At 42.6% G+C, this 21,247-nt stretch overlaps 1 protein-coding gene and 1 pseudogene across 2 annotated transcripts in view; both read left to right on the forward strand.

Moving 5' to 3' along the window:
• The window catches only part of CDK15 (cyclin dependent kinase 15), a 91,818-nt gene that overhangs the window by 54,691 nt on the left and 15,880 nt on the right, over positions 1 to 21,247 (forward strand). For both annotated transcript variants that reach the window (XM_005573940.5, XM_005573941.5), the window contains exon 11: positions 13,130 to 13,178. In XM_005573940.5, coding sequence (XP_005573997.3) covers positions 13,130 to 13,178 — 49 coding nt within the window. The remainder of the gene's footprint in view (positions 1 to 13,129; positions 13,179 to 21,247) is intronic.
• Positions 18,516 to 18,926, forward strand: LOC107126941 (large ribosomal subunit protein eL42-like; annotated as a pseudogene).

Consider the following 21,247-nt stretch of genomic DNA (forward strand, 5'->3'; position numbering starts at 1 on the left):
GTCTTTCACACAATTAACCAAGACACATTAATCAAGCTGGCTGGACGGGGCTGCGCGGGCCTCCTGCAGTGGGGGAGGGGAGAGTTTGGTGAGCCTTAATAATACTCCACAGGAAGCAATAGTAAAGAACTGCAAGCTGGAGGAGATTCTGCACTCAGAAAGTTGGAAGAGTTTAAAGCCCCAGTGGATGCCATAGCTAGAATGGACAGGAGTTGTGGCGCTGAAGATCCCAGAAACTTAGAGCAAATTGAATGCTGGTCTTAGCTAAAATCTGCTAGTAGAAGACAGTACTGTGCATTCAAATGGCGACCCCCTAGAGACATTTTTACAAAGTTCCTTTAGCCTTCTTAGCTCTCCCTACCACTCCCACGAAAATGCACTCAGGAGCCACTTCCCTATGGAGACACAAGCACTGAGCAGTGGCTATGCCAAACCATACAGTGTAGGTTTCACTATGAGAACCAATAGAAATGAAGAATATACAAGAAGCATTCTGAATGAGATTTCCATTCCTTCCCAGTTCATTCAAAGTAGTCATAAGCACCCCTAAACTTTCAATTCAACCAGTACAATTTGAGGGAGCCCAGCTGGGAGCCCAGTCGAGGGTTCTCTCAATTTAGAACCAATTAAGAGAAAGTAGTAACTGGAAAGGTATTGGTCCTAAACTAAGTATCTGAAGGGTATTAAAAATAGTTAATTTTGAGAGAGAAAAAGTTAGCATTTGTATTTTTAATAATATTTTCTGCTTTTTCTTTTTCAAATTCCCTTTAAATAGATGTTCCAATAGCAATGCAGAGCTGATAAGATCATACCTTAGAGACCAGTTTGCTACAGAATCGTGTAGGGCTTTTAAGAGAATCAACTAAATATTTAGACATTTCTCAACTAAAGTAAACGGAGGCCTTACTCCTCTGGAGGTTGTCCAGTCACCATCTCATTAGATGCAAAGATCCTGCGATAAAGAGAAACTTTTTTTCCTGCCTACATGATTGCAGCCCAGTTGTGGTTTTTAATGTGTCATTGATTGTTTCATCCAACTCCTTTTGCTCCACTGAAAGGGTCTGTCATAGCTCTGTTTGCTTCCTTAAACACGGTTTTTGAAAGCGCTCACGCTGTGTGAGCTCAAATCCTAGCATTAATGTACTGCTGGGTTCATTTCACCACACTCAAAAGCGCTGAGTTTAAATCCCTCTCAATTCCATTTGAGGCACCAGAAGACTTTATCCTTCTCCACTAATGGTTCCAAGTTTACATCTAGATACTGGGGGTCAAGGACAGGAGAGGATTTAGAAATAACAGTGCATGACATTAGTCAATGCATTTGCCAAATTGGCAATTAGTTCCTGATGTGCGTGCAAAGCATTTTATTCCTGTCTCTTTGATGCTTGTTCCCATAGAGAACGGAATAGAGTCCACAGAGGCCTTCAAACTTTTAAAGAAATATCTGCTGAAAATCATGCCTGATTTGTGACATGAGCTCAGCCGCAGGGAAGCATCCGGGATTATCCTGGTTCTTTTAGTCCCAGGAAAGAACACTGCACGTGGGAAGTTTTTCCACTAGAAGAACGTAATGAAAATCAAAAGGCAGGAAAGCGGTACTAAAAGCCCTGCAGGAACCAGAATCAGATGTACCATAAGCGACAGGCCAAGGGACGCCCAGTTGTTTTTCAGTATGCTTGCTTTATCAACTTCTGACCACCAGGTGGAAGCAAGAAACAGCATGGATGGCATACTGACATCCGACAGCATTGTACTGCAGCAATGCAGCCTTGTTCTCGGAATGTCTTATTTTGACCTTAAATCCAGTGTGAGAGCTTCACTGCACCTGAAACCACTATGGGACAGACGATGATTAAAATGATCCTTGTCCCCACTGGGATGATAAAGAGCTATTCTGCTTTGGGCTCAAAGGGTTCTAAGCAAGTCTCTGTGTTTGCTGTGAACACAAGCTAAGGTCTGCATCTGGGTCGGCATCAGCTTGGTTGCATGAACTGTTAGCCAAGGGAGTTATTCAGTGGGTTGAACTGAGGGGAAAGATATTGATTGATAAGAGAGGCTTTAACTGTGGGCATCAATTCATATGGAACTGTAGGTCCAAGCTCCCCCTTTTACTATCTGGGGTAACTTGACGAAGTTACTTATTTCCTAGTTCCCTAATCTGCAAAATGGGAGAAATCCTATCATTGTAAAAGTGTTTCCTGTGTGCCAGACACAGAACATACACAATTGCTAATCCCTATTACTGCCTGCCAAGATCAATGCTGGATGGAGTAGCCCAATTCTACAGATGAGCAAACAGAGGCTTTCTCCTAGGCTCACACAGAGGCGTTTACTTATTGGAAATGGGTGAAATCTGCATCCAAACCTTGTTCTCCTTTCATTAATCATATTGTATCCCTCTGTCTCATTTTGCAGGATGAGTCTGAAAAATAAATGATATTGAATTGCATCTGCTATAGTGCCTAACTTTTAGTAGGTGCTCAATGAAAGTTAGTTCCCATTCGGTTTTGGGTTTTGGTTTTTCTGTTTGTTTGTTTTTTGTTTTTTGAGATGAAGTCTCGCTTGTCACCCAGGCTGGAATGCAGTGGCATGATCTCAGCTCACTGTAACCTCCGCCTCCCAGGTTCAAGCAGTTCTCCTGCTTCAGCCTCCCGAGTAGGTGGGAATACAGGCACACACCACCGAACCCAGCTAATTTTTGTATTTTTAGTAGAGACAGGGTTTCACCATGTTGGCCAGGCTGGTCTTGAACTCCTGACCTCAAGTGATCTGCCTGCCTCAGTCTCCCAAAGTGCTGGGATTACAGGTGTGAGCCACCGCCCCCATTCAGTTTTGTACACAGTGTGGAAGTTCAGCTGCTCAGTGACTTGCCAGTGGTTCAGACCCAGTGACAGGTGTGTGAGAACAGATGCTATCTCTGCTCCCTTAGAAATCTTGGCTTCCTTCTAGAGGTCAGACATACCTCCAGGCACCAGAACTGACTTTTGCTTTTACTTGCATGGCCTAAACCTTGCCTGAATCCACACATCCTAAGAGCTGACTCTCAGTTTTCAAACACCTACCTAAGTCAGTTGTGCACCTGTTAAGGCTGTTCTTATTTGGTGATGGGTCCATTCTGCTCCCCGCACCTGGACTGCAGTGATATGTCTGCCCACTCTATGCCCACAGTGCCTTTCCCCGGGAGAATCCTTGTCATCTACATGCTACATAATGGGTATCTAGTAAGGGCTACTAAATCACAGACAACATTAGTGTTACCATTGTTAATTTCACCCAAACATGCTATAGTGGAAAGAGTGCTGAAGTTTTCTACAGAGCACACCTGCCCACTTCTAGTGCTTCTAGTATTCTACACAAGCCCCCTACCTGGCACATAATAAGTAGTCAGTAGATATTTGTGAAATGAAATCAATGACTAAGAGTTAGAAAACCTGAGTTCTAGTTCCAGTCGCACCCTCTTGGACTCTAAATAATTCTCATTGTCTGCTTTGCAAAGAAGAACATGTAAGTTATTATTCACCTTATTAATGGTAATAATAATTATGATTTATTGAGGACTAACTATGAGCTAGACACTTTACATATTTTATTTTACTTTGATTCACAACAGCCCTATCAGATAGAGACAATGTTGTAATCCCTACTTTATTGATGAGAGAGCTGAGGCTTTGAGAGAGGTATGTGACTTGCCCAGGGTCACCAAACCAGGAAAGGGGTGACCCAAAATATCCACACCTGTTGGACTCCAAGGGGGTCATAGCAGTATTCCACTTTACCTTAACTATCAAAGGGCAGATATAATGATTTGGTAATTAAAACAGTGCCCTAGACTGGGGACTGGCCATAAACTTTTGCAGGTTCATTTCCAAATGATTATGTCTTTCCACCCAGACTTGATTTTAGAATCTGTGAGCCTGGCGACATATTTCAGGAGTGTAATCTGAATGGAGTTCCTACCCTGGGACTCCAGCAGCCTCCCTCTCTATAGCTAATGAAGCCACTGGCGTTCACTGAATCTATGAACCTCGATTGGGCTCATTACTGTCTCACTTCTGGAGCGCTGCCGAAAGCTCCTGGGGAGTTACTATTAACATCTTTATTAACCCGTCCCCCAAATCAGTCAGTGAAATTAATTTAGATACACAGCCACTTTGATCTTCATTAATGGTTGCTTCTAGTTTCTACATTTATTTTTAGTTTTCTCATCTTTAATTTATTTGATGTCAATTATTAGTTTTTATTGGGGGGAGTAGATTATCTATCTTAAAGTAATTAAGATTAGGAAAAATTGCAAGTGAGTAAAAGCGGGTAAAAAGTATTTTTTCTAAAGTAAAACCCCAAGAATATATACAATTTTAATTTATTAATTAAAAAAATAAATTTTAATGTTAAAAAGAAATAAAAGTAAAGTAAAACTCTGCCATGTTCCTTCCAAGTTGAAGAATAAAAGAGGCCTCAAGGTGCCAAATACCATGTAAATGGCTCAGACCAGAGCCTCCTTCTCCATGTTTATGGCCAGTGCCTTGCACCGTCAAGCTCTGTAAAACACAGAGCTGGGGCCGGGTGTGGTGGCTCAATCCTGTAATCCCAGCACTTTGGGAGGCCGAGGCAGGATCACTTGAGGTCAGGAGTTTGAGATCAGCCTGGCCAACATGGTGAAACCTCATCTCTACTAAAAATACAAAAATTAGCCAGGTGTGGTGGTGGGCGCCTGTAATCCCAGCTACTCGGGAGGTTGAGGCAGGAGAATCACTTGAACCCAGGAGGCAGAGGCTGCAGTGAGCAAAGATCATGCCACTGCACTCCAGCCTGGGCAACAGAGTGAGACTCCATCTCAGAAAAAAAAACAAACAAAAAAATATACACACACACAGAGCCAGGTACACAAGTGGGCTCACTTGAGTTACTTTAACATTTTAAAAATAAGTTTTAATATATTTATTTCATTTTTATTTTTCATCCAACCATCTACTTCTTATTTATTCAGCAAATACGTGTTGAATGCTAGGTACTAGGGACTGAGAGAGTAAAAAATAAATATGACACTGGTACCTGCCTTCAAGGAATATAGTCTAGAGGGGGAAATAAATAAATAATACAATGTGGGAAGTATACTACAGCAGCATTGCCTGGGTATCTTTAAGAAACTAGGGAAATCTTGGACTTGGCAGTGACATGACAAGAAAGAATAGGAAAATAAAAGAAAAGAAGGAACTAGGGAAACGGCCTTCTTAATTTGGGGAATTTAGGGATGGTTTTATTTATTTATTTTTTTTGAGATGAAGTCTCACTCTGTCACCCAGGCTGGAGTACAGTGGCGCGATCTTGGCTCACTGCAACCTCCACTTCCAGGGTTCAAGCGATTCTCGTGCCTCAGCCTCGCAAGTAGCTGGGATAACAGGCGTGCAGCCCCATGCCCAGCTAATTTTTGTATTTTTAGTAGTGACGGGGGTTTCACCATGTTGGTCAGGCTGGTCTCAAACTCCTGACCTCAAGTGATCCACCCACCTCGGTCTTCCAAAGTGCTGGGATTATAGGCATGAGCCACCATGCCTGCCCTAGGGATGGTTTTTAAAGAAAGAGACGTGGGCTTGGCCTTCAAAAGTGCCAGGATTACAGGCATGAGCCACTGCACCCGGCCACCCCTGCTATTTTATTCAAAGGAAACAAAAGGGGGAAGGAAGAGATTTATAGAGAGAGTAATAAGTATAAGGTTTTAACCTTTTGAGATTAAGATATCTGTGGAACCACAAAATGGAGATATCTAAAAAGCAAGTAGAAATATAAACTGTGAGTACAGAAGTCCAGCCTAGAAATACAGGAGAAGTCATGTGCTTAAATCGGTATTTAAAGCCTCAGGTGTGAATTCAGTTGCCCAAAGGAAAGTGTGTAGAGAAAAAAGAAAGGAGGAGGGAACCCTGTGGGGCCAGTACTATAGGACTAGGTAGAGGGAAGGGAGTCTTTAGAAGCTGAGAAGGAACAGCCACAGGAGCTAAAGGAGACCAGTAGGTAATCCTAGCAATACCGTGGAAATCATATGGCCAGCACTCACTGGAGGAGGGCTGGGTTCCATGCCTGTGTATTCTCAATGCTGAGCTCAATGACTGCATGTGGTGGCCCTTTACTATGTGTAGGGACTACAGGGAGTGGTCAGTGTCAAATGATGCATCATTAAATACAACACTCACTGAAAAGCATGATCAAACCATAGGTCAAAAATCATTTGTTGTGGTAGACAGAATTCAATCATGGTCCTGCCTCTGAGAGAGGGGAGAGTCCTGACTATGCCCATTCCCTCCACCTTCTCCATCCACCAGGAGCAAGGCCTGGTCTCTCCTTCCTTTACAGAGACCTCAGGCACAGGCTTTGGCAGAGGGATATTTTCTCAGAATCCGCAGAAAGTTTTGATTCACAATTAGAAAAGTAATACACTACAAATATGAGTTGGAGGGCCAAGGTTGAACAATGCCAAGGAGTACCCTCAATGAGGACATCAGCTTTTAGAGCATCCTGATGATGCTCAAAGGGGACTCTAAAGCTTGGGAAGGAACAGGTGCGGTGGCTCACACCTGTAATCCCAGCATTTTGGGAGGCTGAGGCGGGTGGATCACTGTAGGTCAGGAGTTCAAGACCAGCCTGGCCAACATGATGAAACCCCGTCTCTAGTAAAAATACAAAAATTAGCCAGGCATGGTGGAGTGTGCCTATAGTCCCAGCTACTGACTGGGACTGAGGCAAGAGAATCTCTTGAACCCGGGAGGCAGAGGTTGCAGTGAGCCAAGATCGTGCCACTGCACTCCAGCCTCGGAGACAGAGCAATATTCCATCTCAAAAAAAAAAAGAAAAGAAAGAAAGAAAGAAAGAAAAAGCTTGGGAAGCCTTGAGCCAAAGACTAGGGAAACTTCCAAGCCAGTTACCTGAGAAAGAGTGAAGCAAACAGTTGTGAGGCCATGAATGAGTGTGTGTGTGTTTGGGGTGAGGGTGAAGGGCAGGTAGGAGAAAAAGAGTTACAGATTTTGGCAGTGCAGTTTTCAAGTTACTGCTTAAGATAGTGAAATAAGGCTAACAACATTATCAACTATTTAAATATACGGTATCTCAAGAATGCATTGTATTCAGGAAATTCCAGAGGTGTAGTTCAGTAGACAGCACTATAAGATAACCTTAGGGTGATTGTGGCAAGACTATAGTAACTAGAAAATGTTTTACCTTGAGCTAAGACTCAAAATGGTGCAGCGATGTTTTACCAATCAATCAACAAATCTCTGTTGACTAAGGTTACCAGACTTGAATTCTGTTGTGAAATGAGCTTTATTAAATATTTATGAAAAATGGACTATTTTTACTATGGTAGCAAAAGTTCTGCCCTCATTTTAATTTCACTCCACTTAGTTTGGAAACGTAAATGTTCTGCTTTATTACTTTCCTTTTGCAACTTTGCTTTTCCTGCCTCGAATTCCAATTGAACTCAGATGAGAACTCTTTTTAGAGAGAACTGCAGAGGGATAAGGAGAAAAATCGGGTCTAATGATTTACTCTCGTCTTTGGAAGGAGAAGGGAAACAAGCTACCTCCAGACCTATTATTTTTAGAGGCTATTGAAGCCAGAGAAACCAGACTCCTCTTGAAATGGTGCTGTGTGAAATGCCTATCTGTTTGTGGATCATTCTCTCACTGATCGCTCGCAGCATACCTACTGGGAAAAATCAATGGGAGAGAGGCAAGGTCATTCAGCCTCAGGTTATCTGCCTGAGTGGGAGGGCAGGCCACAAATAGGCGTCGTGCTTTGCTTCTACTTAATAGCAGCTCCCTGACTGACCCTGGACACATCCATTCCTGTCTCAGCTAATGTAGCTACAAAATAGAGGTGGAGGGGCGTCAGTACAATCCGTCTACCCCAAGCATGGACTCAAGTACAAAATGTTGTTACTCCTGGGGTCCTGGGGCAACTATTACAGGTCATCCTTTTCTGGCAGAATTTATGAGAACTGAATTTTCCCTTGTAGTGCTTCCTCTCTCACATCCCTGAACAAACATATTAAGTATGTGTCAGACACTATGTTCTGCAATGTTTATATACATTGATTAATTAAATTCTTACAACAACCTCATTTGAGTTGTTACAGATGAGGAAATGAGCCTCAGAGAAGTGTGTGTTGAGTTGCTGGTGAGTGATAGACCCTGCCCTCTTTGCTAGACCAAAGATCCTCTGTTTTAGCTCCTCACTGGAAAATTCTGGAGACCATTGAACCATTGAAGACATAATAACAGGCCAGGCATAGTGGCTTATGCCTGTAATCCTAACACTTTGGGAGGCTGGGGCTGGAGGATTGCTGGATACCTGAGTATGAGACCATCCTGGGCAACATAGGGAGACCCCATCTCTACAAACATTTTTAAAAATTAGCCAGAAGTGGTGGTGTGCATTTATGGTTCCAACTACTCAGGAGGCCGAGGTAGGAGAATGGCTTGAGAACGGGAGGTCAAGGATGCAGTGAGCCATGATCATGCTCATGCCATTGCACTCTAGCCTGGGCAACAGAATGAGAACGTCTTTCAAAAACCAAAAGAAACTCATAATAACAGTACAATAAGTAACCAATGTCTGGACCCTTCCCAGGCTAGTTGAATCAAACCTCAGGGCTTCCTTTCTCGTAAAGGTTTCCAGGCAATGCCAGTATGCAGCTCCCCTTGAGAACCTACCTCTCCAAAATGAGAGGTCAAAACCAAAAGAAGAAAAGGAATGAGATTAACACTTACTGAGGCCCTACTACAGGCCACGTGCTTAATCTTTTGTAATTTTCCCAGCAACTGGAAAATGATTCCCATTTTACAGATTTGGAAACTTCTCAATTATTTAACCAGAGAGGCTAAGCAATTTCCCTAAAGTCTCAAAGCTTGTAAGTGGCAAAAAGGAGACTTGAGCTTGGATTTGTGTTCATGTTACCATACTACCAAGCTAAGAAACACACCACTGACCCACATTGAGGACTCAGAAGAAATCAAGTCAGACTTAGAGGAACTGGAGCTTGGAGCAAGTTAGAATTTTAGTAGAAGATATTTAGAGAAGGTTTCCAAGGAGAACTAACAATAAGGCAGAAATACCTGAGTGGGAGAGAGGGGGATGTTATATCAGAAAGGGAGAGAAGCAGGAAAAGAAGAGACAAAGAGTGAAGAAATATTTATATTACATTTACTATCCTAGTTTCACAACCCTATGCAGTAGGAACTATTACTATCCCCCTTCTACAGGTGGGAAAACTGAGGCCCAGTGAGGTTAAGGAATATCTTCAGATGACACAGCTGGTCAGAGGCATTGTGTGGGTTTACCCAGGTCCTGGATCCAAGTGCCTGGCCACGCATTGTTTATACTGCCCATAACTTTTCAAAGAAAGGGAAAGAGGGAGGAAAAGCAAATAGGATTTATTTTGTTTAATGGTCCAGAGCAGGCATTTTGCACTCATTATTTCACTGGTTCGCTTCAGGATCCTTGAGAGGTGAATACCACCTTCGATTTGCATTGAGAAAATGGAGGGTTGCCCCTACAGAATGGGAGAAAATTTTTGCAATCTACCCATCTGACAAAGGGCTAATATCCAGAATCTACAAAGAACTTAAACAAATATACAAGAAAAAATCAAACAACCCCATCAAAAAGTGGGCAAAGGATATGAACAGACACTTCTAAAAAAAGACATTCATACAGTCAACAGACACATGAAAAAATGTTCGTCATCACTGGCCATCAGAGAAATGCAAATCAAAACCACAGACACCATCTCACACCAGTTAGAATGGCAATCATTAAAAAGTCAGGAAACAACAAATGCTGGAGAGGATGTGGAGAAATAGGAACACTTTTACACTGTTGGTGGGACTGTAAACTAGTTCAACCATTGTGAAAGACAGTGTGGGGATTCCTCAAGGATCTAGAACTAGAAATACCATTTGACCCAGCCATCCCATTACTGGGTCTATACCCAAAGGACTGTAAATCATGCTACTATAAAGACACATGCACACATATTGTTTATTGTGACACTATTCACAATAGCAAAGACTTGGAACCAACCCAAATGTCCATCAATGATAGACTGGATTAAGAAAATGTGGCGCATATACACCATGGAATACTATGCAGCCATAAAAAAGGATGAGTTCATGTCCTTTGCAAGGGACATGGATGCAGCTGGAAACCATCATTCTGAGCAAACTATCGCAAAGACAGAAAACCAAACACCGCATGTTCTCACTCATAGGTGGGAATTGAACAATGAGAACACTTGGACACAGGGCGGGGAACATCACACCCTGGGGCCTATTGTGGGGTGGGGGGCAAGGGGAGGGATAGCATTAGGATAAATACCTAATGTAAATGACGAGTTAATGGGTGCAGCAAACCAACATGGCACATGTATATGTATGTAACAAACCTGCACGTTGTGCACATGTACCCTAGAACTTAAAGTACAATAATAAAAAAAAATTAAATTTTAAAAAATCAGAAAAAAAAAGAAAGAAAACTGAGGGTTGCCATGGATGGTCAAAGTATCTTAAATGAGGTCTCAGCAAAACTGAAGCAGCAGGGTCCATATTCAAACCCTAAGTCAGCTAACCCCCAACCCACATGCCACAGAACACCACTCAAGTTAGAAAGAGTATTAAAATATTGAAGGCCAAAAACACAGCACATAGACCTCTCAGAAGGGAAAAATGGAAAATGGGAAAGGATGGAAATGGATTTCATTTTGTTGATTGAAACTGGGAAATGACTGAATGAGGAAATATTTTGATTTTGTTTGGCCAGGGAAGAGCTGTAAATAGGCAGCAGAAAGTGGTTTGAAGAGAAACATACTAAACAAATGCCAGATATTCTTATCTTTACTGGTTATTTTGAACTTAGGCAAAATAATACTGAACAGAGAGTAAATAACCTAGACAAGTACTTCCCTTAGTGCCCACCTGGGACTATAAAATGCCAGCAGAGAGGTTCACATTTGATTGCACCTGCCCTTGAAAACTCAGTTGAAGTCACTTTGATCACTCCTTTCACTCTACAACTCTTAGCACTATAAATTCAAATTTTCATTGAAGTTCCTTTTGAAATTGCAAAATAATATTGTATATGCTTTATTTCAAAAATGTTTGAGAAAATGGGCAACAAAGGAAAAAAGGTAAGCCCCTGTAACCACCACCACTATCTAGTGAGTAGCCTTCCAGATCTATGTGCACACCAATGTGAACACATGAGTATTATCAAATTAATTTTTGGCCAACCATAATTAAATTCTTTGTTGTGATAAACAACCTTGGTTTATTCCATTTATATAGGAACTGGAGGAAGAGATTTCTAAAACCAAAATAATGGCTGGGAACATTGGCTCATGCCTGTAATCCGAGCACTTTGGGAGGCTAAGATAGGAGGAACACTTGAGGCCAGGAGTTCAAGACCAGCCTGGACAAAAAGAAAAGTGAGACTCCCATCTCTAAATAATTTTTTTTTTTTTTTTTTTTTTTTACTCCAGAGGCTGAGATGGGAGAATCACTTGAAGCCAGGAGTTCCAGGATGCAATGAGCCATGATCATGCTAGTGTACTCACCAGCCTGGGTGAGATCCTGTCTCTAAACAAACTAATAAACAAAATAATTAAATTTCAGGCCTAAGAAAAATATAAGGCAGAAATACCATTTTGAATGAGAGTTGAAATATTCTTTTTTCAATTTGGAGTGGACAATGGAGGAAATTTGATGAAGAGCATCCATCAGCTTGCCTCCCCTGCAGCTCCTCTTACAGCCCTTACATGGAAGAAGCATTCAGTTAGTATTTCTTGAGTGAATGAGAAATCATTCCCTTTTAGGATGGTTTTTGTTTGAGTTAAATGGCATCAATACTAAGAATCATAGAAACACATACACCCAAATATAACTGTTATAGAGTGCTCCAATTTTTATTATCACCTATTTTGGAATATTCAAGCCAGGATTCACTTCCATTTTTTCCACAAGTGACATACAAAATTTTTTTTGAGACAGGGTCTTGCTCTGTCTCCCAGGCTGGAGTGAGTGTCACAATCACAGCTCACTGTAGCCTCAACCTCCCAGGTTAGTGATCCTCCCACCTCACCCTCTCAAGTAGCTGGGACTATAAGCGCATGCCACCAGGCTCGGTTGTCGTTGTAGATACAGGTCTCACTATGTTGTCCAGGTTGGTCTTGAACTCCTGGTCTCAACTAATCCTCCAGCCTGGGCCTCCCAAAGTGCTGGGATTACAGGCAAGAGCCACCGTGCCTGGCTCCCCTGAGTTTTTTTTTTTTTTCTTTTTTTAACCACTTTTGAGTCTTTAAGACTGCCTCATTATTCATCACATTTCACGCACATATACTTGTTCTCCCAAATGAATTGTAAGCTCTGCAGAAGTAGTGGGGTTTCTTTCGATCTGTTTTGTATTCTTCCCAGCACTTGGTACATGCTCTGCACACAGTATATGTTAAACAAATGTTTGCTGACTTTACTGAATATGTTGACTGTATTAGTTTGCTAGAGTTGCTGTAACAAAGTCTCAGACTGGTGGTTTAAGCAACAGAAATGTATCATCTTACAGTTCTGGAGACTGGGAAGTCTGAAATTGAGGTGTTGGCAGGGTTGGCTCCTTGGGAGGGGTGTGAGGGAGAGTTTGATCCAGGTCTCTCTCCTTGGCTTGCTGATGGTCATCTTCTCCTTGAGTCTCTTCACTTCACCTTCTCTGATGCACGTCTATTTCTCTGTCCACATTTTGCCTTTTTAGGAGGATGCGAGTCAAATTGCATTAGGGCCCACCCTAGTGCTTTCATCTTAACTAATAACATCTGCAACGATCCTATTTCCATATAAGATCATATTCTAAAGTAGTTGGGGTTAGGACTTCAACATGTGAATTTTGAGAGCACATAATTCTACCCATAATAGTGACCTTTCACCAAATCATAAACATTCAGCAGGAGATGAAGCTTTAAAAATCACGGTAGCCTACCTGATGCTTGAATCCTTTTTTTACACCAAGCCAAGAAGAGCATTTAGAATTTTAACAGTATATTTGGCAACAGGGTTTTCGGGTTGATTTTATTTTTTAACGCCCTCTGTATGCTTCCCAGAATGGTTCCCGCTACCTACGCCTCGAAGCCTTCACGTTGTCTGGAACAGGTGAGTACTACCTCAGGAAGAGATCGTTAAGCAGGATTGGAGAGACATTTCCCTGGATCTCAGTCCACTGAACAGCAGCCCCTGAGCACTTCCATGTGGGGGCTCTAAGCTGTAGGAAGATGCCTCTGGGAGCCCCAGACCCCTGCGAGTCTGTTAGTTTTTCTCTATGAACCATTTTACTTTCAGTGAGTTTGGTCATTAAAATTGTTTTGTGTCCCTCAGCCATGCCCCAGGCCCTGAGAACAGGGAATGTTGGTCTGCAAGAAAACCTAGTGGGTTTATTATTCTCTGACACAGAGAAACCAAATAACATCATTGAGTGGCTATTGGAGGGGGGGCAACTTGATTCATGGGGGTCATGCTTTCCCAGGCCCTCTCTACGCAGTCTCGGCTCAGACCAGGGCAGACTTTTATTACCAGCTTTCAACAAATCCCTAGTTTCTTTTGCAAAGTAAAACAGATAATAGAGACATTCCGGGAATAGTTAGCTAACTAAGCTGTGCCAGGCAACCTCCGGGCTAAGAAGAACTCAGTGTTTTCGGACAATGACCAATTACAATAACCAGTATTATTTGATCTGAGAGTAATTAGCCGAGGCTCTGTTCTTTTTGCTTCAGTGAGGAGGCAAAAAGGGCAGTGAGGAAAACATCAGAGACAGGGGAGACGAGCTCAAATGTCAAAGAAAAACACACTCTTGCAGGTGGGGAGAAGTGGAAGAGTTTCACTGGCCAAGATCCTGACTGAACACTTGAACATTGTTTTTCCCTGAAAATATGGTAGAATTTAACTTAACCAAAAGTCGTTTGAATTCTTCATTCTTACTGTTCATATCCTTTAAAAAGCCTCCACGTCGAGTAAATTTCAGGGTACAAAAGAGTAAAATAGGTAGGGAATATAGAATTGTGGACTACCAGAGGATCTTTCACTGGGAGGGACAGGTCTCTCCAGGACACCTGCACCCTCCACTCTTATTTTCAAAAACACTGTATAACCTGAAACTCCCCTTTATTTTGGAGACAGGTACTAGGGAACTGCTGTTTATCACTTCATTCAAGACGTGCAAATGTTCTTTTGAACAGTATAGTCAGGCTCCCTCCTCTCTATCTAGAGATATGTGGATTTCAGCACTGCCCTGTGGCTTTCTTTCATGTCACTATCAGCTTCCAAAGTAAATGGCAACTCTCAACCTGAGAACCATCTTACTACTCCATGCTGCTGCTGCAGCTGCCCCTGTCCCGTGGCAGAAGATAGTTCACCAGCCTCCTGCTATCACCCCACCAGCCTTTCTTTCTAGGGCTGAGCAAGGCTTGAATTCTCTGAATACCTCTCTGGCTTTTCTGACAATACAGCACCCATGGCCTCTGCCCCTTCCCTTGTCCCCTGGCAGTATGTATTCACGTTTTCTCAGACTTCTGGCTTCTCTGCTCAGATCTTTAATGCAGGAAGTAATGTCCAGGCTGGACCCGGTGGCTCACACCTGTTAATCCTAGCATTTTGGAAGGACAAGGTGGGCAGATCACCTGAGGTCAGGAGTTCAAGACCAGCCTAGCCAACATGGCGAAACCCCGTCTCTACTAAAAATACAAAAACTTAGCCGAGCATGGTGGCATGTGCCTATAGTCCCAGCTACTCAGGAGGTTGAGGCATGAGAATCGCTTGAACCCGGGAGGCAGAGGTTGCAGTGAGCCGAGATCATGCCACTGCACTCCAGCCTGGGAGACAGAGTGAGACTCCGTCACAAAAAAAAAAAAAAAAAAAAAGGGAAGTAATGTTTAGAGGGGTTTAGAGGTATGTTGTCTAATACAGTAGCCACTAGCCACATGTGACTGTTTAACTTTTAATTTACTTAAATTTAAAATTCAGTTATGTTGCACTAGCTGCATTCCAAGGACTCAGTAGCCACATTGGAGTAGTGACTATGATATTGGACAGAGCAAAAATAGAATATCTGCATCATCATGGAAAATTCCATTGGCAGCGTTAGCCTAGATTATCACATGGGAAAATTCTTGGCTCTGGGAAGGACTCTGTGAAAGGGTTAATATTAGATGGGATATAGACTATGTACCTAGCAGGGTGCTACATATATTATTACATTTAATCCTTATGGATGTCATTCCCAGGTCAAAGAGGAGGAAACTGAGGCTGAGAGAAGTTAAGTAACTTGGCCAAGTTAGTCCAACTAAGTAAGTGGTAGAGCCAGGGTTCATCTGGTACCCGGGTCTCTGTGGATTTGGCCATTGAATCAGGTTGCAGATGTGGCGAGTAACAAGCAGCCGAAGTGCCACTGGCTTTTCTACACAATCCCTACAGAGGTGTGGTGGAACCATTCACAGGCCTGCAGATGGATCCCCAGGGCTTGCTTGAGGTTTGATGGTGATCTCATTAATGTGGGCCTAGTAGGTACGCACTCACTTTTTAGATTGATTGGTAAATTGTAGGACAGCTTCTGCAATGTTTCTTCCTAGTATTGGATATATTTCTTACTGTGGGCATCTACTACATCCCAAACTGAGAACATTTAAAAAGTGCCTACTCTCTCCCTGCCCTGTTCCTCTTCCTGTAGGTCTAGGAAAACCAAAGAACCCACTTGAGCTCATACTGACCAGCCTGTCCTGCACCTCGGAGGTCAGTGGCAGTGCTGTGAGTGGGAGACTTTTATACTCAGAGCCAGGCTGTGCTAGGAAATCAAAACTGCTGTCCCAGACCCCTGAGAACAACCAGATTTTAGAATTATGGAGTGATGGGTTAGTAGATGGTGTTTTACACAGTCACAAAACTCAATTTTAATTTTTTTTATTGTTTGTGTTTCTATTCTGGACTTGTAAGATTACATGTAGCTGTCCTGGCCCCCAGCACATCTTTTAGGATTGATATACAATTTTAATTATTTTTATGACTTTTATAAGCAATGGGGCCTGTGGCAATTCAGGTGGGTTGGAATGAATTTATTATCCTTGCCCACAGGGATGAGCACTCTCTTAGGCTGCTGGCAGAAATGGAAACTGGTACAGCTCTTCTAGCTGATAGTATGAATCTACAGCTCTTCTAGCTGATAGTATGAATCAAATACTTTAACGTGTTGTATATATCCTTCAACCAAGGAACATCAATTCTAAGAATTTATCCTAAGGAAATATTATACAAACCCACAAAGATTTCTCTTTGAGAATATTTGTTACAGCATGATTTTAATAGTACTACCTCCATCCCAACAATAAAGGAAACAACTCAGATAGGAGTCTAGCTCTGTAAATTATGGTATGCCTACATAATCGAATGATAACAGCCAGTAAAATTATGTCCTAGAAAGTGATTCAAAGTTATGGCAAGATGATCAAGGTAGTTAAATGGAAAAAGTAGGTTATAAGAGCATGTATAGTATGATCCCATTTTTTTGTGAAACAAAAACTATACCTGTCTAAAAGCAAAGGACTGAAGAAAACAAAGACCTCAAGCAATGGTGATTATCTTTGAGTAAAGAGGATTATCTCAGAGTGAAGGGCTAGTCATAATTTTCCTTCTCAATAAGTACTCTGCAATAAGTATGAATTATTTTGGCATTGGAACATTCTCACTTCTTGAAATGTTATTAGAAGGAGTGATTTATCATAGGATTCTTTATCTTTAATAACAGATTCTCATTAATTGGATGGGTGGGTTTTCCTACCTCTGCAAGATACTCCTGGCATGTTTGGTAGTTAACATCACAAACCTAAGAGTAGGAATTCACATTTAGCTTATACGGAAAGGTGCTGGTAGGCAAATTTACATTTGTGATGTTCATTTTTTGTATGCCAATGTTTATTTTTAAAGTAGGGGTTGTAACCAGTGGATAATTGTTCCAGTGGAAGTTAGAGGTGGTAGCCATGTGTACAACTATGAGAGTAATGGCAGTTGGTAGCAAGCAAGGCCATAGGTGACAGGAAAAAGCATAATGATACAAACACGGAAGATGTCAGTAAATCATTTGCGCCCAAAAAGCAACATTTGTTCCCCCAGGACTCTTTTCTCAGCCTTGCAAAAAGAGCTCAATGTGCAATAGCAAGGCGGCAATCACTGAGGCGCTTGCCAATGGTCCTGCTACTAGTGCTGCCAGTGAAGGTTTGCGTTCATGTGGGGTGGAGTCGGCTTGTACAGGGGAGACCGACACACACTTGGCTCCTAGGAGGAAGAGCCTTCACCTGCCCACTTTGCCCTGGTGACCACCTCTGCCGGCGAAGGAGAAGGAGAAGCAATGTGCAGCAGTCATAGTTCAGAGGCTGTGAGACTGGAACAAGTCCAGAAACTACCAGAAGCCCTGAAACAACCCTGTGGGGAGGGTGAGGGTAGGTTCTCTTGGTTGAAATGGAAAATCCTAAAAAAGAGGTCCTTGTGTCACTGATTAGTACCTACTCTTCTTTTATTCATTCACGTGGTTTAAAAAAAAACAAAAACAAAAACCTGTTCTTATTTTGTTTTTTTGAGGCAGTGTCTAGTTCTGTCACCCAGGCTAGAGTGCAGAGGCACAATCATGGCTCACTGCAGCCTCGACCTCCTGGGCTCAGGTGATTCTCCCGCCTCAGCCCCCGGAGTAGCTGGGACTACAGGTGCATGCTACCACACCTGGCTAATTTTTGTACTTTTTGGTAGAGATGGGTTTTCACCATGTTGCCCAGGCTGGTCTCAAATTCCTGGGCTCAAGCGATCCTCCCACCTCAGCCTCCCAAAGTGTTGGGATAACAGACATGAGGCACAGCACTTGGCCAAATACCCTGTTCTTATAAGAAAAGGGGTGCCCCTAATACCCCTGTAAGCTCCATTAGCCTTTCTTGGCTTCCCCAGACACTACATAAACACAGTCTAAGTAAAAACAATATGTCTGCCATGCTAACACAAGTTTAAAACCGGTCTCCCAGCCTTCCCTGTCCAATCAGACTGTAGCCCCTCAGCCCCCACTACAGGGCAGTTCAGGAGCCACCTGTTATGGGTTAATGTTGGGGGAGTATGCGAGAGAACAAATCGCTGATTGGGGTGGGACTGTGGAGGTGGAAGCTGATAGATGCATTGCTTCTCACCACCTACCTGCTCTCCCCGTGTCCAGAAGTTAGTATTTAACCAGAAAGCGTGAAGCCTGCAGAAACTGGATTCAGGGCCCAATTTTGGCACAAACTTCACCACACCACCCAGTAGTGTGGGTGGACCAGCTAAAATTTGTTCATGAGATTACCCCTGAGTCTCCTTCCAGATGGATCCTAGGCTCTAGTGATTTGTACTAACATTCTTCTTCCAAACCTCCATTTCATGGGCCCTAAAAAAGCTCTGCCTGCTTTCTGTGCCAATAGCGCTCACGCAAGCATGGTTAATGTCCCTAAAACCCGCTGGACTTTCTGTAAGAAGTGTGGCAAGCACCAATCCTTTCTGTAAGAAGTGTGGCAAGCACAAAGTGACACGGTACAAGAAGGGCAAGGATTCTCTGTATGCCCAGGGAAAGTGGCAGTATGACAGGAAGCAGAGTGGCTATGGTGGGCAAAGTAAGCCGATTTTCCGGAAAAAGACTAAAACTACAAAGAAGATTGTGCTAAGGCTTGAGTGTGTTGAACCCAACTGCAGATCTAAGAGAATGCTGGCTATTAAAAGATGCAAGCATTTTGAACTGGGCGGGGATAAGAAGAGAGAGGGCCAAGTGATCCAGTTCTAAGTGTCATCTTTTATTGTGAAGACAATAAAATCTTGAGTTTATGTTCAAAAGAAAAAAAAAAAACAAAACCTCTGCTGGACAGGATGCCCTGGATGACTGGATGAGGAATATATCTGTCAGACCTTCTTCAGGCCACAGCAAATGAGTAGACTTCTACCCGATTCCTTTTTCTCCTAACTGGCCTGGAAATTTGCAAGGATTTGGAAATTTGCAAATTTCTTCTCTATCTTGTCTATGAAGTAATTACTCCTGAGTTTGAAGGTGGTTATCTGTTTGCAGAAACAGTTTCATGTCTTGGGAATCAAATAGCCCAAATTTGTTATGCAAATCTTATGCAAAAATTAGGTAAATTACAATTCTGGGCCAGGACTTCAGGCATCTCTGCATTGTAGCACCTGGAAGGGAAAGAATATCTGATCTTTCTTGCTTTAAGTCGGTAGGTGTATTTAAAATTAAGCAAGCCCATCTATATCTGCTTAACTGGGGATTTGCTGTGGTGTTTCGGGGCCACACAACTTAATTCTGAATGTCAGACATCAGTCCCCTGAGCAGCTGCCCTCTGAGATGTGCAGTTTTCCCTCTTGTGCCTTTCCAGTTATAAACCTCTGTGTGTGTTGTGGAGTTGGGTGTACGTAAACGATTGGCATTAGATTAGCAAAGACTTTCACGCATTGTAAGTAAATAGGAAACATGAAGACCCACAAGCCACCCTCCCCAGCTTCATGTCAGGCCTCTCTCCCCATTTTTGTCCTGGGCCAGCCAAGTGGCCTGATTCCCTTCTTTAAACTCTGGCTTCTCCCTCCCACTCTAGGGTCTGTGTGGGTACCACAGATCCCTGTCAGCAAGGCCTGCCTCTTGCCTGCCCTCCTTTCTTCAACTCTCAGCTCAAATGCCACTTCCTCAAGAAATCCTTTCCTGACCACCTCTTCCCATTCTAGGTCAGGTATTGAGGCTATCTTAACCCTTAAAAAAAGATCAACTTGAGGATTTGTCCTTACTGTGATTCAGGTACTTAATTATCTCTCTGCCTCTGCTCCATCTCAGGAGAACCAAAATGTTATACCTGAGCTGCTATAACTAACCTTAACTGGGTAATTGCCAATTAATAGAAATGTATGTCTCACAGCTCTGAAGCCTGGGAAAACCAAGACCAAGGTGCCAGCAGCTTAGGTGTTGGGCAAGAGCTCTCTGCTTCACAGATGGCACCTTCTCACTGTGTCTGCACAGGGCAGAAAGGGCAAAAGGGCTCTCTCAAGCCTCCTTTATAACCCAATTACCTCCCAAAGTTCCCACTTTCTAATACTATCACTTTGGTAATTAGGTTTCAACATAAATTTGAATTTTGGAGAGATACAAACAGTCAGACCATAGGATTCTTTTCTTCACAGTTGTACTTAGACATCTGTGTGATAATTTGATGAACATCTGACTCCTCTATCTGAGCTGCCAGAAGACAGTCTTGTCCTGTGTCTCCCAAGCCAACCACTTACTAGCACAGAGTAGTTGCTCAATAAATGAATTTGCTCATCTCCAGATATATATTTCAACATAAGGTCAACTTGAGGATTTATCCTTACTGTGATTTAAGTACTTAATTATTTCTCTTCCTCTGCTCCATCTCAGGGGAACCAAGAGAGTTTTCTAGCTAATAAGCCTGGCTGAGCTTCAGAAATGCTGCAAACAAGTGTATTTTCTACCCAAACTTCACCCTCCAGAATCACCTCTTTAGAATTCTGTGCTTTTCCCCCTCCAGATTTCTGTGCTTGCCACCCTTGGAGTCCAGAGCCTCAAACATGTTTTTTGTTTGTTTGTTTGTTTGTTTGTTTGTTTGAGACAGAGTCTTGTTCTGTCACCCAGGCTGGAGTGCTGTGGTGCAATATTAGCTCCCTGCAGCCTCTACCTCCCAGGCTCAAGCGATTCTCATGCCTCAGCCTCCTGAGTAGCTGGGATTACAGGTGCATGCCACCACACCCAGCTAATTTTTATATTTTCAGTAAAGACAGGGTTTCACCATGTTGGCCAGTCTGGTCTCGAACTGCTGGCCTCAAGTGATCTGCCTGCCTCGGCCTCTCAGAGTGCGATCATATTTTGAATCAGGCCTTTCTACTTGGTTGTGCTGCAGTGTTCCTCCAAAAAGAATCCTTGATTATATATTTCTGTTTATAATATTATATATTATATTATATATATTATATATTATTATATATTTCTGTTTATAATATATTTCTGTGTCTTTTATGTGTGCATGGTGCCCAGACACACGGTGGAGGGCAAGGGAGCCAAGTGATAGAATGAGGAGATTTTTCCCCTTCAACTTAGTAACAGGACAGTCAGTCAGAGTTTAGTATGGGGGTTACTTTTCCACTTGCCATCAATTTTAGCAATTCCA

This window comes from Macaca fascicularis, chromosome 12 (assembly GCF_037993035.2).
Source record: "Macaca fascicularis isolate 582-1 chromosome 12, T2T-MFA8v1.1".
Classification (NCBI taxonomy): domain Eukaryota; kingdom Metazoa; phylum Chordata; class Mammalia; order Primates; family Cercopithecidae; genus Macaca; species Macaca fascicularis.